Source organism: Apteryx mantelli, chromosome Z, assembly GCF_036417845.1.
Source record: "Apteryx mantelli isolate bAptMan1 chromosome Z, bAptMan1.hap1, whole genome shotgun sequence".
In the NCBI taxonomy this organism is placed as follows: domain Eukaryota; kingdom Metazoa; phylum Chordata; class Aves; order Apterygiformes; family Apterygidae; genus Apteryx; species Apteryx mantelli.
In genome coordinates, this window is record NC_090020.1 from 25,903,278 (window position 1) to 25,918,396 (window position 15,119).

The window sequence follows — 15,119 nt, forward strand, 5'->3', positions numbered from 1 at the left end:
CATATTCTTCAGCATATTCCTCAAAAACACAAACTCAAAATCTGCTACCAGTGAACAGTGTTTGCAACTGAGTAAGAACTAAAAAGAATCAGGATGTTCATTCATAAATTCTGGCTATTTACAGAGCTTTATGCCCCACAACCTAAAAAAGAAGCTTCATGGCAAAATGCAGTTCTTTTTTGACAGCATCCACGTGCTGTATTTTAAAACCTGACCACCAACCCAAGTTGCTAGCTACATTTATAGAAACTTGAGAATATTCATTCCAGTCCTCTCCTTCATGCAAAGTGTTAAATTAAAAAGTGTCAGTAAAAATTCCCTAAATAATTGCTTAGCACACCATTTTATGGAAATAACAGGCTACCACCTCAGAGACTGCAGCTTTTTTGCCCAACACAAATATACTGCACTTACATTATGAAGTTATTATCTGTTATCTGCTATCTCATTTGCCATAACCAATAGGTCTACATAAACAGTTAGAAAGTTGCTTCCCCAAACAGTTTACATCTTGAAACAACATAGGATGGAAACAGACACAGAAACAGAGGAGGTACCTAAATGAAGAACTCTGAACTGGTCAGTAATAGAACTGAAAATAAAATGCAGACCTTCTGACTCCCAGATTGTTAGATTAACCTGATTCTCAAAAGACAGTAAAAGCAGTTCCTATTTATACAGTCATCTTGATTCTTTCAAAATAATCCACAGTGAAAAGCACCAGAATCTTCATTAAGAGACACAGCACAAAGATATAGCAAATTTGACAGTATTATTCAAGAACGTGCACTATTTGTACAAAGATGCAATTCAGTGGGTTTGAATTCTGAGATTTGCTTCCATCAGTGCTAATCCTGTGACATATAATGCACACAGATTCCTGCTATCTTCAGGGGGCTTTGCATGCTTGATTCATCTACATGCAGTATCAGCCCACTCTCAGCTGCATTATGAATTTAACAGTGGTAGACCTCCAATTCAAGTGAAGTTCATTTAAGGGTTTGTGTTTAAAAAGATACTTATTGCTTCCAAATTTTAAAGACTTTGTAGGTTTCCATGACTAGAACAATAAGTACTCACTCTCCTGTTTTATTTATGAACCTCATTTGTACAGCATGATGATCAAACTACTGCAGATCTATTAAGTGCAATTCACCACAAACACCATCACGGCTACGGTTTGCACAAAGTGCCAGTCACACCGGCATCGAAGAGTTACAAAAAACCCCAGGACAAGCATTTGCTTTTATCCAGAACAATAAAGACAGCAAAGAGCACATCAGTTATTAACAACCTGCCCTGTTAAAGCACATACGTTAAGGAAGACATCTGAAATTAAAAGCAACGTTCATTTAACCGCAGCCCTTCCCAAATATGCCTTAAATCAGGCAGCAGGCTGAAGGGTGTATGCCGGATAGAAAGGGTGACCAGCTCCTGCCCCGGAGGGTCCCGACCCCCGGCCCGCAGCAGGACCCCCCCGGCTGCCGGGAACGGCCGTTGGCGCCTCAACGGCCGCGTGGCCGGGAAGCGAGGGGGAAGGGGGGCAGGGCGGCCCCGCCCGGCGCGCCGGTAACGGCCGTGCGTTCCCGCGCAGGAAGGCGCCGCAACCGAGACGCCCCCCTCCCCGGGGCTCCGCCGCGCGGCCGTTGAGGCGCCAACGGCCGTTACCGGCAGCCGGGGCGGCTCGGCCCCCCGCACTCACATGTGGGGGTTGCGCTTGAAGGCGTTGCGGATGTCCTTCACCACCCGCTGCACCAGCACCGCCACCTCCTCGGGGGACTCGGCCATCTTCCGCGCCGCGCCGCACCGCGCCGCGCCGCCGCCGAGCGAGGCGGGGCGGGGCGGGGCGGGGCGGGGCGGGGCGGAGCGCTTCCGGGTCAGCGGCCCCGCGGAGCAACGAGCCGCGCGCGACGCCGGCGGGGGCGGGGCCTCGGTCGGACCGCGTCGCTTTCCCCGGCCCGGCGGGCGCCGCTCTGCTGCGGCAGCGGCTCGGCTCGGCTCGGCTCGGCTCGGCTCGGCTCGGCTCGGCTCGGCTCGGCTCGGCTCGGCTCGGCTCGGCTCTTCATGCAGTGAGTGAAAGGCGGCTCTGGTGTTTCCCTTTTCTCGCTGTGAGGCACCCAAGCGCTTGGGGCCCAGGCGGTGCGCGGCCGCCGTTAAGCCGCGGTGCTCCCTTTCAGCTCCGCCGGGCCCTCCTTCAGGGCTTCTGCCTCCACCGTCAACATTTTGCGGCGTGGCACGGTGCTGCGCGGGAGGGCTCGGGCAGCGGCGAGGTGATAACCTCTTCAGGGATGCGCGTAGGTTAAATGTAGTGGTGTGCTGACACCCTTCACCCTTTCGAGCAGGGTAAACTCGAATTGCACTTCTTTCTCCTTCTGTCAGTCCTTTATTTGACGTGTAAACAAGAAAAAGCCGTGACAATAGGTACTTCAAATACGAAAGGAGCAATTTATACTGTTATTATGAAAACATTCACAACAGATGTTAAGGCACCTGGCTTTAAAAGGTGAATATGCATTTATATCTTCCCCTGAGTTCAAAGAGAGACAGGTACTCTTATCTGCAGGCAGAAGGTCAAGAACAGAGTCTAATTCTGAATACAGTAATTCTACTGTATTTGCTTGTCATTTAAAAGATAATGTGTTATTTCAAAGCACGTTTGTTTTACAAAGCTTTAACTTTGTTTAATTAAGTTGTCTCTCATTTGAAAGCTTGCGATGTTGTCATCATCTACTTCATCATCACCATCTCCACCACCATGAAGGCCTGGTAGACCCATTGTATATTCCCCTTCAGAAAAAAAGAGGAGGAGTAAGAGTCTGGAGAGAAAAAGGGCTCGGCCAAGGATACGTGTAAGAGAACAAATAGGAAGGTGGATGTCCCTTAGAGAAACACTTAATGTGTTCTCACATGCTGAATTTGCCAAGTTTTGCTGGATTTGTAAATAAACTAAATATCTTTGTCTAAAGCAAAGGTGTGTTTCATGCTGATTCTTGCCTTTTTGATAGTTCAGTTTTATCATATACTTTTAGATACAACAGCTACGAGCACTGAGATGATGTGTGCAAGGAATCAGAAGTGAAGCAAGAAGCTGATGGAAGCCCAGAGTTAAAATCTGAACAGGATGTACCAGAGACCTCTTCAGCAGCAACTGCTGAAAGGTAACTTCTTGGTTTTTATGTTGCTTTCAATATAGTCCCCAAAATAATAATTTTAGGTGTTGATGGATTTCTGTTTAAGTCTGCTGCAGAATTTTTCCACATGCATGCTTTGTTTTTATTTATTATGAATGCAAATTTAAGATCATATTTTCTTCAGACTTGTAGTTACATAGAGCATGTATCCCAGGACTAGAATCAAGGATTTCCTGCATTTCCATTCCTGTGATCTCTCTTTTTTTTTTTTTCTCCATTATATTACCCTTTGTTATAAGACTGATGTATGTGAATAGTCTAAGTCAGGATTTCTTGGCATTGCCAGATGGCAAGCCATCATAATTGCAGTGTTTGGGACAACTAAATTCCTTTGCGATTTAAGGATACCCAGAATTACATTGTGCTAGCAGCTCCAGTCGCCTCCAGTGCAGCATGCTTGCCCAAATTTCTTTGGGATTCTGAAGAAGCTGCTACATTACTACATGAATGTTTGGTTGAAGTAGTGTTTTCCTTTCAGTAGTTCTCTTTCTTCCAGTGCACACCCAGAAAAATGGCAGCATAATGTCATCAGATAGGCATCAATAGCATCATCCAAGTGTTGAACAATAAGTCTGTTCTTATGCATTTTTGAGAAAATGGATGATGCTTTAATTCTTCTGGTTTGGGCTTCAGCTCAGTAACATTTTCTATTATTATTTTGTATAAATGAGGAGAAGACAAGGGCTTGTAGAGCCGTGTGGCACTCAGAATGTGTTTGTATATTAAAAATTGTAGTATTTCACAAATCTGGGCTCCTACAAGATTATTTTAATGTTTGCTATGTTAAACTGCAGTTAGAAAAGTAAATCTACATGAGAAATTGTAAGGATCCTTCTAAATAATACTAGTTTGGGGAGGCCACATCTGGAGTACTGTGTCCAGTTCTGGGCTCCCCAGTACAGGAGGGATGTGGCACTACGGGAGCAAGTCGATTAGGGAACTGGAACATCTCTCTTATGAGGAAAGGCTGAGGGAGCTTGGCCTGTTTAGCCTGGAGAAGAGAAGGCTGAGAGGAGATCTTATCAATGTGTACAAGTATCTGAAGGGAGGGTGTCAAGAGGATGGAGCCAGACTCTTTTCAGTGGTGCCCAGCAACAGGACACGAGGCAACGGTCACAAACTGAAACACAGACAGTTCCATCTGAACGTGAGGAAAAACTTCTTCACTGTGAGGGTGACAGAGCACTGGCACAGGTTGCCCCGAGAGGTTGTGGAGTCTCCTTCTCTGGAGATATTCAAAACCCGCCTGGACGTGATCCTGTGCAATGTGCTCTAGGTGACCCTGCTTGAGCAGGGGGGTTGGACTAGATGATCTCCAGAGGTCCCTTCCAGCCTCAGTGATTCTGTGATTCAGTTTACAGGATTATAATTTCTTTATGATCCGTTGGTCTTTCACACTGTTAAAGGCCACATCTTACTTGAGATACCAGCTTCAGCAGTTCACAGACTGTGCAAGATACAGAGCTAAGAGTGTCAAAACTTGTGCGAGTTTATTGCATAAATCACAGACACCTAAGGTTCTCCAGTAGAAGTTACAGTACTGTTTTGCTTTTTGACTCCTCTGTCTTGATATATTTCTGTTAATCTTTCATCTTCATAGCATTCTGAGTCCTTGGGTGATTGCTGTTGAAGATTCTTAGAAATGTTATTTATGTATATGGACATACTGCATTAAATGTTTCATCTTTTGACTGAATTTATTTACCAGGTTACCTTGTGGAGACTTAAAGGAAGAATCTATAGGCAATTTAGGGGAAGAGTTAATCGGTGATAAAGACTATGATCTTTCTAAAAGATAATTTGGTATGGTACAGAGGTTTTTAGATGTATTTAAAATTATAGACTATTAGAGACTAATTTTCATAATACAGAATCTCTAATAACTTATTTATGTATGTGTGTAAAATCATAAATCTGTTAGTTTTTGTCTAAGAGGTAAGTTTAAAGTATCCCATAAACATAATTTTCTTAGGATCCAAATATTTTAGGTTTAAATTGCTTAGTGAATTTTGTTTTTATCTGTATGTTTAGCTTTCCTTCAATGAAACGCTTGAAAAATGTGTTGATAGCAGAGGATATATTGGTTATCACAAATGAATAGGATGATGGGTCACAGGATGATTTTATAGAAAGCTTTGAGGAAACATCTCCCAGTATGACTTTGGAGGACACTCAGGATGTTGCTCGTGAAAAAAATCATTTTGTCTATGGTTGCTGCATTCTCCAGCTAGCCAAAAAAATTGTTATTCCAAAATGTTTGTTTTGTGCTGGTGAAGTTGATGTTTCTATACAGCCTATCTCCTCCTGTGTGCATTTGATATGGGTGAGTGGTATTCCTTGTTAACATCTTTGTCTGTTAAATTACTCTGATAATTTCTTAGTGAATTTTAAGTGGCTTTACTTGATGCAAACAATCAACCCTAAACCTTGCAGAATCTTAGAAATAATGAGGCTCTGCCCAAGTGTTTTATCCCCACAGAGAAACCTACTGAGGCCAATTCAACACCAAAACCTTTATTATATAGGTGTACCCTCAGAACTGACATTTGAATGTTTATATTTAATAAGTTATGGTTATATGGAGAGCCTCAATATACATACGTATTTGCTTACTTCATATTTACTAACTAAATAATCTGGTTAATCCAATGTGTTTGATTACTTTAGCAGAGATTACCATGAGGTGTACCTGTCTGTATGGTAGATCCTCTTGGTTTAAAATACACCTGTGTATATCTATATCTTCAAGTGACATATTACTGAATGGACACTGGATATTTGAAGCCCTGCTTAAACTGGTATCTTGTAAAATCAAGTTTACAAAGATTAATGCACTTTATTCAGAGTTTTAAACAGTTATTTCCCTTTCAACTTCTGAAAGGCAGACCCACCAATCCAAAACGTGGAAGTAAGAATGGCTATTAACAAAAGAGAAAATATATATTAAAAAAAATTTCCCCATCCCAATTGAGAAAACTGCAAACAGTGAAGATATCAAACATGGATGAGTTTCCTTGGATTCCTAGAATTACTTTATTTTGAAGGATTTAACAGTAGCACAGGTAATATAGTTAGTTTTTAGTGTGTGACATTACTTTTAATTGAAAATGTCCCTTAACGTTTTTATATGTTTCTGAATCTTGTTAGTTTTACTGTTTGTTAGTAACCAAACATAAGTGTGTGGTCTCACTTTTTTCTTTCTTTCCCCCACCCCAGTCCTTTTTTGTTTGTTTGTTTTTAATCTTCAAATATATCCAGAAATGTGGTGCAGCACATGTCATTTGAGTAGTCTTCCCAGCCTTTGATAAAAGGAGATGCATATGCAGGGGATCTTGCATTATCTGCTGCAGTAATACTGTCAGCAAACCATTTTGGAAAAATCTCTCAAATGGCAAACTTTATGAAGCTGACATTCATAAGTACAAATACCTTCTTCAGAATGCAGCATCATTTTATTGTTCCAACAATAGAGTCCTTCTGGTATTGAATGAAGCAACACATTTTAGAAGAACTACATGGGAAAGTGGTGGTTATTATGGGTAAATAAAGGTTTTTGAAGTTACATTGCACATTTTGTTTGTTTTTATGCTGTAGCTTTTTTTTTTTTTTCTCCTAGCTCTCATACTGCACTGTGCTTATTAAAATGGGTTACTTTGATTTCACTCTTCTCCAAGAAAAATGCTGGTTTTTTTCCTAACCATACGGGAGATGTTCATATGGATGGACCAGGTTACTCTGCACAGTACTGTGTATACTTGTTCATGAAACTGGAAACAAAACAGATACTAGCTATTGAAATGGTTGATAAACATAAGACGCAGCTGAACTCTCCTTTTATGGAGAAAGAAACTTTTTAGAGAACATTACAAAAATTGGTAGATGAACAGCTAATGGTCAAAGAACTGGTTACTGATGCACATCCTCAGATCTCTACATTGATAAGTAATTAACTTTTTTTAAAATTTAACTATTTTAACTTTTTAACCAAATCTTACAAAATCACAGGAATTACAGTCAGTTTGTGGTGCAACACTGGCAGTTGAAAATTCTACATCTAGTGATGGATTTCTGAAAATCCAGTGCATTTTCTTAATAATATGTATTTTTAGATTTTGCTTTAGAAAAGAAGACTTTTTTACAGTGTCTGAGAAAAAAAACTGATTACCTTTATGTAACGTATGGGAAAGAATATTTCTCTGGTTCTGTTGCATTAGCTAGCTTGTAGCTTACACTAGCAGTCAGATTCTTCCCTCTCAATCTGGAATGTAATTCCTATTCCTGTCCACAGCAGTTGAAGAGCTGGGTCTTAATATCGTAGAGTTCACCTACATTCACACATACATCTGCCGAATTCCACAAGACCATTGTTTTTCCAAAAATAGATGGTGGTATTGGTGTATAACAGGTTGTAATGCTTACTTGTGCCCTTTAGTTTCAGATTTGATTAATACGTGAATTAAGAGTCAGGATTTGCTAGATAAAAATAATGAAATGAGAATGAAATGTCATTACGTTTTCTGACTTCTGTTAAAAGTATTGTTGGAACAGATTGAAAAATAAAGAGGTCTTAAGGATTTCGCGTGTGTGTGCGGGTGAGCAGGTTTATTTTTGTCAGAGATTTGAAAATTAGAATGCTTTACTTCACAAATATTGTGCTGTTTCAGGCTTTCATTCACTATACAGACTGCCCAGACACCGTTTCAATGTGTGGTTTCTCAGCTTGTAGAAGCAAGCTGATGTATTCTGGATATCAGATAAGCAAAAATACAAATATGAAGAAATGAATTAACTCTAGGTGGGCACTGCAGATCCATTGAGCTGAAACATCCAAACTATTTTTCAAATAGCTTTGATAGATATGTTTAGTATACCCAAGAACTCCCTTGATTTATGTCTACCTGCCTTTCCAAAAAATGAATAAGCCAGCTCTGTGCAGATGACTGCATGTAATTTAAGGCTCATTGGCTTCTCACTTTTTCCTATGTGATTTGTTCAGTGTACAGGTAGGTTATAAATTTGTTAAAAGTGACAAAGTTAACTTTAGTCAGGAAGCACAGTGAGTGAAGTATTTCCAGCTATATATGAAGTTTAAATTCTATCAAGAGGTTTTGGTGAATTGGACCTAAAAAAACCACCTTTAAAATGTCATTAATCTTGCTAGAATTTCTTTAGGGATTAAAAGTCTAACTTTCGTGTGTATTTTTTAACTATAGTATTGGGTACATGTGAAAACCAATCATTGCATTGCAGAGTTCTTTTCTGAAAGTGCTGAATTGTTACAGAGCTACTAATGTACTTTTAAGTTACTTAGAATAATGCAATTGGCTGATAATATATATTCTGTGTGTAACATCATGCATGTTTTTTTAAAAGGACTGAATATTAAATTGCTACTCTTATTTTAATAGCAAAAAAAATGTAGTTAAAATAAATTGTGTACTTTAATCAGGTACCTAGATTACATGATATGTGTGTAAGACAGGCATTAGTATTCAGCAAACTTAAGCTTAATACTGCATGCAGTTCTGTATGCTAGACTTCTGGAGCAGTCACTGAGTTTTAAATCAACTGTATTTATTAGCCCTACCAACATACTTTTTGGGCAAAATTATTATAAATAAGTTCAGAAATTTCACATAGGGTGCATGAATGAACTGTAAAAACTATTCCAGCATGAGACAATCTAAAAGTTATATATACGTTATCCACAGAAAATAAATTTCCATGGATAATCCATTCCTATAACATCTGGGGAGGTACCAAAAATCTTGGAAACAATTTGGTTGAGGTAATACTTCTCTGATGAGTGCAGAATAATAATATACTTCTGTAGTTACCTACAATGGTATAACAAACTGTTTCATTTTTTAAAACTTGGCTTAACCACATCTAAAAAACTAAATGGTTATAATCTTTCAGTTTAGATCCAGTTCACCATGTGCAAAATATAATTGTTAATGCCGTAGCAAATTTGTGAAATATATGTGATGATCTTGGTTAGTTTCTGTGCCCCTCAACAATTGTAATTTGTTACAGCTTCATGAACAGGTTAAATCAGTAGGAGCACTAAGGTCAGTTAAATACGATATTTTGCACCAAACCCCCACTCCGCTGGAACTAACTGACTTCCATTTCAGCAGTCTGGAAAGAAGTGCTCAGAGAAACAAATGTGCATGGTAATCTTACCATGTTACCTTTCTATAGCTTAAGATGATTCCTCCAAATAAGCCATAATGCACAGCCAATAGGAGGAAACTGCATAACCACTGTCCTTGCTTTGATATTATAACAATGCTTTTTTGAGAATTTAATAGCCATGTTACAAGTGCAGGAAGAAACAGTGTCCTTGTCCAGTACTTTTTTTTTTTTTTTTTTTTCTCAGAAGGCTACAGAAAGCATCACTCTTCAGATTTTTCAATGAAATTTCCTTAACATCAAAAAAAAAAAAAGTCTGTGTGTGTGTGTGTATATATATATGTATATACGTATGTGTATATATGTGTGTGTATGTATATATATATGGTTGTATACTTAGTAGTTATACATACATTTGCTTTTCAGGCTAGCAAATAGAAAGATTGTCACTGTATGTTACAGTGGTGCTCAAATATTGTCAATTATTTCTGGTTTTGCTGCAAGGAATCCAATACATATGAAAAATTCATCGTAAGTTATCATTAAGAGTCACAATTTAATATTCCAATAAAATGTTTTTACTGCATTAAGTTACATTGTATTATCATGGTTTCTAACGTTGTATGGAAAGTGGTGTGGCTTAGTTCATCATGTGGTCAATGAACATCAGTTAGCTAGCGGAAACGGCATCATCGAGGAACGGTGCAAACATGATCCTCAAATGGATGAAAGAGAAAAGGAATGGCTAGAAAAGGGAAGCAGAGCTCACACTGAAATGTACAGAATAATTCTGGATAAAAAGTTTCTGAGAAACATCCCATACTTTCTACAGCTTAGGTATAATGAACTTGAATTGTGAATGTTAGCTTGTCTATGTTTTTCCAGATTTATTCTCTTCACTTCCTATTAAATGTAATCTGTATGCCAAGAAAAAAGGAATCGCCCACATGCTAAATCATTCAGTCTTTGTTGTTCAGTAGTATTAAGCCTTGTAACAGTTGAAGCTAAATTGATTTTAACTTCAGTATAACCTTAAGGGGAAAAAAGTATTAAATTGCTAAAAGTACTTACTTGTATTTTATTGATACATTTAATATGTTGGCTGTGTCCTGATATTTTAAGTAACCTAAAAATGTTTATGAAAACCAAATTATGTATTTATTTTCATTAAGATCTACATTTGATCTGGAGCAGTTCCAGCAGCGCTTGTATATGTATGCTACCAAGATGTCTGAGTACACCTACCCTGTCTACAGAGCAAGATGTTTTTGCAGTGATTGATTACAACATGCATTTGAACCGGCAAACTGCACAATCAGCAAAATCAGTTAATGTAAGTGTCACTTTGTTTTTCCTGTTTTTAAATATAATTGATTTATTGTAATTTCTCTGAAAGAAAAATCTGCTTTTTAGCACTAGGTGCATACTACTGGACACACCATCATTCCAATATTGTCTAAGAGAAAGTTCAGAATTCATTACAAGTTCCTTATTGGCAGATACACATTGTAACTGTTTCCCTACCTACATAGATAGGTAGCCTGCCTCTGCTTGCACTTAATATCATGCTGCCTGTGATCATTAAGAGCTGATATGAAAATTCAAAATGACTATTTTGTTTTTCTTCTTATTGTACTATGAAGGTGGAATTTTTTTTGTTTTGTAAATCAATATATTTTATGTTGTCTTTAGATCATACTGACACCCTTATACTTTTACTAAGTTTGTCCTTTAGCTACTTTTTAGAATGTTTTACCATTTTTTAAAACAGATCAGTTTCAGAATATTTCCTTGAGAAGAGGCTGTAAGAACATTAGTTTTCTTTTAGGATATGGATGATAGATAATGGAATGCTGTGAATACTGTACTTCACTATGTTATACATTTTCATGTTTTAACTAATGCATCTTCACAGCAGTCTTTGCAGTATCAGCATGTAATACATGAGTCAGTGACGGTGGGCCTTATTCTTAACTGGTTTAAAAAAGCATTTACTCTTCATCTGGAAACTGAAGGGATAAGGAACAAATTCCTTACTGATCTAAATGTGTGTGTAATGAACTGCCAGATAAGGACTGAAAAAACAAAGTGCAAAAATTTACTTTTTGCAGTGAACTAGTATGTAATTTTTATTAGATTGAATAAATGAATTTTCTTATTCAACAGTATTTTCTTCCGACTTCAACTTGTAGATACCGTAGAATATACCATAGGGAATCTGGAAGATGGACTTTGGTACCTAAGAAAGAAGAAAAGCAGTATGTTTATATTGATAATATAATGGAGGAAATATTTCAGCGCTGTTTGGAAGCATAGAAAGAGATCACAGTCGAGCAGAACGCTTCAAAAATGCAAAATAATGTGTGCTAATTCATTCATTACATCATCTAATGCCTCCAGACTTCTGCCTATTGTAATTGCTAACAATAGTGCTTGGCTCTGTAGGAGGATATAGTTAACACTTATTCTGGGTGCAAGGGGAGGAGGAGGTGATACTCTGTATTAATAAAAACAAAAGAAATCAGAAATATTGGCGTTCTAATTTGTTTGCTAATCTACTTTTATATTTGTGTGTAACATGCATATACACACACAGTATATTACTATTTAATTTTGAGAAATGTATTTCTCAAAGTTTAAATACACTTTTTTTAAAAAAGTGCGTATTACTTTTATCATGTATGATAAATTATTTCTCATTATGTGCTATAAGCTAAGCCTATAAACTTTTGTATTTTTTTTAAATAAAATGTCACTAAATTAAAGATTTTGTTTAGGTCCATTTATCTTACTATTTAATAATTATGTTTTAAATTCCTAGTGGGTTTCATTTTCTTTTTTGTTTTAAAACATTAATTGGTTTCTGTGATGTACTTCATTAATATAGCCCTACCATTATTATAAATTTTGGTACAAACAATGTTATATGTAAGATGTTTGATATTTTTAATAGAAGTAGATACCAATAGATTTGTAAATTCCCATACCTTACAGGTCTGGAGTTTGTGACAACTCAGTTTATCAGTTTGGAACTCTGCATGTGTGTTGTTGAATTAAATGGAATCCATTATAGCTCTGAAAAGATGTCTGTTGATAGACAGAGCTTTTAGACACTTTGGAAAGTCTGCACAAATTTATAGATATTTACACATTGTAAAGGTAAATTAAAAACCTTTTTAGGTAGGAGAAAAAAATAAATTTTCATTTAATAAAGGTTTAACTTTGTCTAGCATCAAAAATTTTCTGTAAAAATGTCTTTTCACATTAAACAAAGTGAATACTAAGGACATATTAGCTCTACTATTGCAGTTGTTAATTACAAAGTCATAAAGAACTGGCAATTACCGATCCTGTAATTGCTACTACTGTCTTGCTGGCCAAGGCACCTTTTTGCTGTATTTGGAACGACACGAGTAAGAATGTGCAATTTTAGTGCTGCTGCTAATGTTCTATCCAGCTTTTAAGTTTCATTTAACAGGAAGAAAAAATAACCAATTTTCAGGGGAAAAAAAAGTAACAAAAGTTGTTTGAAATCCTACTGGTATGTAGCATATTATTTTCTCTTTTGGTTGTTAACTGGTGTTTTACTAAAAGCTCAGAATCAAAAAACATAAGCATCAACTGAAGACTTAATTACAATTGTAAAGAAGCATAATTGGGCAGCTGACCTCAGTCATCCATAAAACTTTATAGACATGCTGAAACTGAGCACCAGCTTTAAAATACTCTTTTAGCAGTTTAAGTGCAGCAAACTAAATGTTAATTAACATAGTTAAAGCGTGTCCATGTATTTTAAAGTGCCATTCAGGTCTGAAGAGTGACTGTTTAATAATAAATCGGGGAATTCTGCTCCAGATGTCTTATTCTAGAATGCAATTGTAGTTTTAGTCTAGCAGTTTTAAGGGGAAAGCAGTTTTTTCCACTACTTTTTCTGCCTATCACTTTGGAACAAATGCAAGAAAGAAAGTAAAAAAGACTGAGCTAGATTTTTTTTTTTTTTTTTTTTTTTTTGCCTAACATGATAATAAGGGACTTGGATCCTTCACAGTATTTAGATTAAGTTATCTTATATGGCTGAGTCTCATCAGTTGCAATGGGAGTTAGATACCTACTATTATCAGTGAGACTATGAAGGCTACAATTTGGCTTTCAGTATCAGTATTACATATGCAGTTACACTTAAAATCAAAGTGACTTTTGGCTGAGTTTGTAGAATCAAGTAGATAGTAATTAGATTAAAAAATAAAATCCAGAGATATTTAGCAGATAAATCAGGAAATAAATCAATGTCTCTCTCTCTTTCCTTTTTTGCTATGGGAGTGCAAGATACTTTTAGGTAGCAGTGAGAGCAAAGTATTTCTGCTCTAAGGACTAGCCAAGACTTTGGGGTAGGACTTTGCAGTACTGTCAATATTTTAAGTGAAAAGACAGGTAGGTAATGTAAACTTTAACTAAAGGATTAAATTGCATACAGGAAGTAATGCTGACTGTGCAGAATTACTAAAGGAAAACACTCGTGGGACTGAGGTCTAAATAGCATTATATAATATTTAGGATTTATTTCCTGGAGCTAACTATACCACTTGATGAGCATAACTGCATATATTAAGGACAATCAAAAGTCAACAGTGTTTTGGTTTACATACTGATCATGAATGAATCTCTTCCACCCTGGCTGTCCCATTTAACGGTTCTAGCCCTACCCCACAAAAATTGGCACACTAGCCCAATTAAGGCTTTTTTCCCCCCCACCATTTTCTGTGTCCAAAACACTGGGAAGTGCAAGGAAAACTTCTAGGGCCTGCTTTTGCCTTGCTAACAGCTACCCTATCTGAAGTAACAGAGAGATGTGGCTTCTAGAAAGGAATGAGGTTGAGCAGAACTGAGTACATACACTCTTGGTTCCTCAGAAAAATGAGTAATGTGTAAGAGATCTTATATGAGAACTTGCTGTCAAAATAGGACAAGATGAACTATGGGTATTTGCAGGTGAGGTGAGACTATGTGTGTTTAAGAGTGGGAAGTATACAGATAAATAAAAACCTAACCCTATGAGATACAGTAGTTCTGCTTAGTCTTAAACAAATATAGCAAATTTTACTCTTGTCTTATGTGCTGCCTCTTGTGGTGTAAGTCTATACTATCTTCAGCTTATGTTAATGGAACCCATCTAGTCATCAATACCCCAGAGGGAATATATGCCTTCCTTTAAACTAATGCTAGGAGTCTGACCACAAAGAAGCTGATATAGGTCCTAACAGTATAGTTTCTGATATTCTTCTGCTTTTTCTGCTTTTCATTTTCTTTTGTTCTATGTATTATGATTTTCTTTCAAGTCTGGATCCATTTGTTTACAAGCAAGATGCTGAATTCAGAATGAGGACTTGATGTTTGAGGAGAAGGGTTGCAGTGAAGCCGTCTCAGAAACAAACTCAGAAATGATTGTACTATGTGCTTTTTTCCCTTGTGTCTATCTTTCCCAAATGATAAAGATACATAGTAACAAAACCTAGAGCTTTTTGTTTTTTCTTTTTTTTTTCCCCTGAAAATCATCTGTGTAACTGTTTCTATTTTATGGAGTGTGAGTTAAAGGAGAGCTAACCATAGTTAAATAGCTTCAATATGTCAGATACCTTTTTCAGACTTGTACGCTTGACTGTCTCAGATCAAATAATGTTTCCAAGTTGCTAAGAATCTTAAACTTAGTCAGATGGCGTCTTACACACTTCTGTTGATTATGGCTGAAGACCTAAGTCTGCTGGCCTCCTCCATTCAAAGGAGTTAGCCTGTTAT

At 37.3% G+C, this 15,119-nt stretch overlaps 1 protein-coding gene and 1 long non-coding RNA gene across 5 annotated transcripts in view; one reads left to right on the forward strand and one right to left on the reverse strand.

Moving 5' to 3' along the window:
* PTAR1 (protein prenyltransferase alpha subunit repeat containing 1) overlaps positions 1 to 1,808 on the reverse strand; it is a 42,438-nt gene extending 40,630 nt beyond the window's left edge. The window contains exon 1 of the mRNA XM_067315461.1: positions 1,703 to 1,808. Within this exon, the coding sequence (XP_067171562.1) occupies positions 1,703 to 1,788 (86 nt within the window). The 5' untranslated portion in view covers positions 1,789 to 1,808. The remainder of the gene's footprint in view (positions 1 to 1,702) is intronic.
* Positions 1,809 to 1,994: 186 nt separating this feature from the next.
* The window catches only part of LOC136995281 (uncharacterized), a 28,635-nt gene continuing 15,510 nt past the window's right edge, over positions 1,995 to 15,119 (forward strand). For 2 of the 4 annotated variants that reach the window (XR_010886830.1, XR_010886831.1), the window contains exons 1-4: positions 1,995 to 2,069; positions 2,709 to 2,937; positions 3,030 to 3,158; positions 10,499 to 10,659. This is a non-coding gene — a long non-coding RNA (uncharacterized lncRNA). Of the gene's footprint in view, positions 2,070 to 2,708; positions 2,938 to 3,029; positions 3,159 to 10,498; positions 10,660 to 11,492; positions 12,034 to 15,119 lie in introns of those variants that run through there. The other 2 variants (XR_010886833.1, XR_010886832.1) reach the window with 2 other exon arrangements.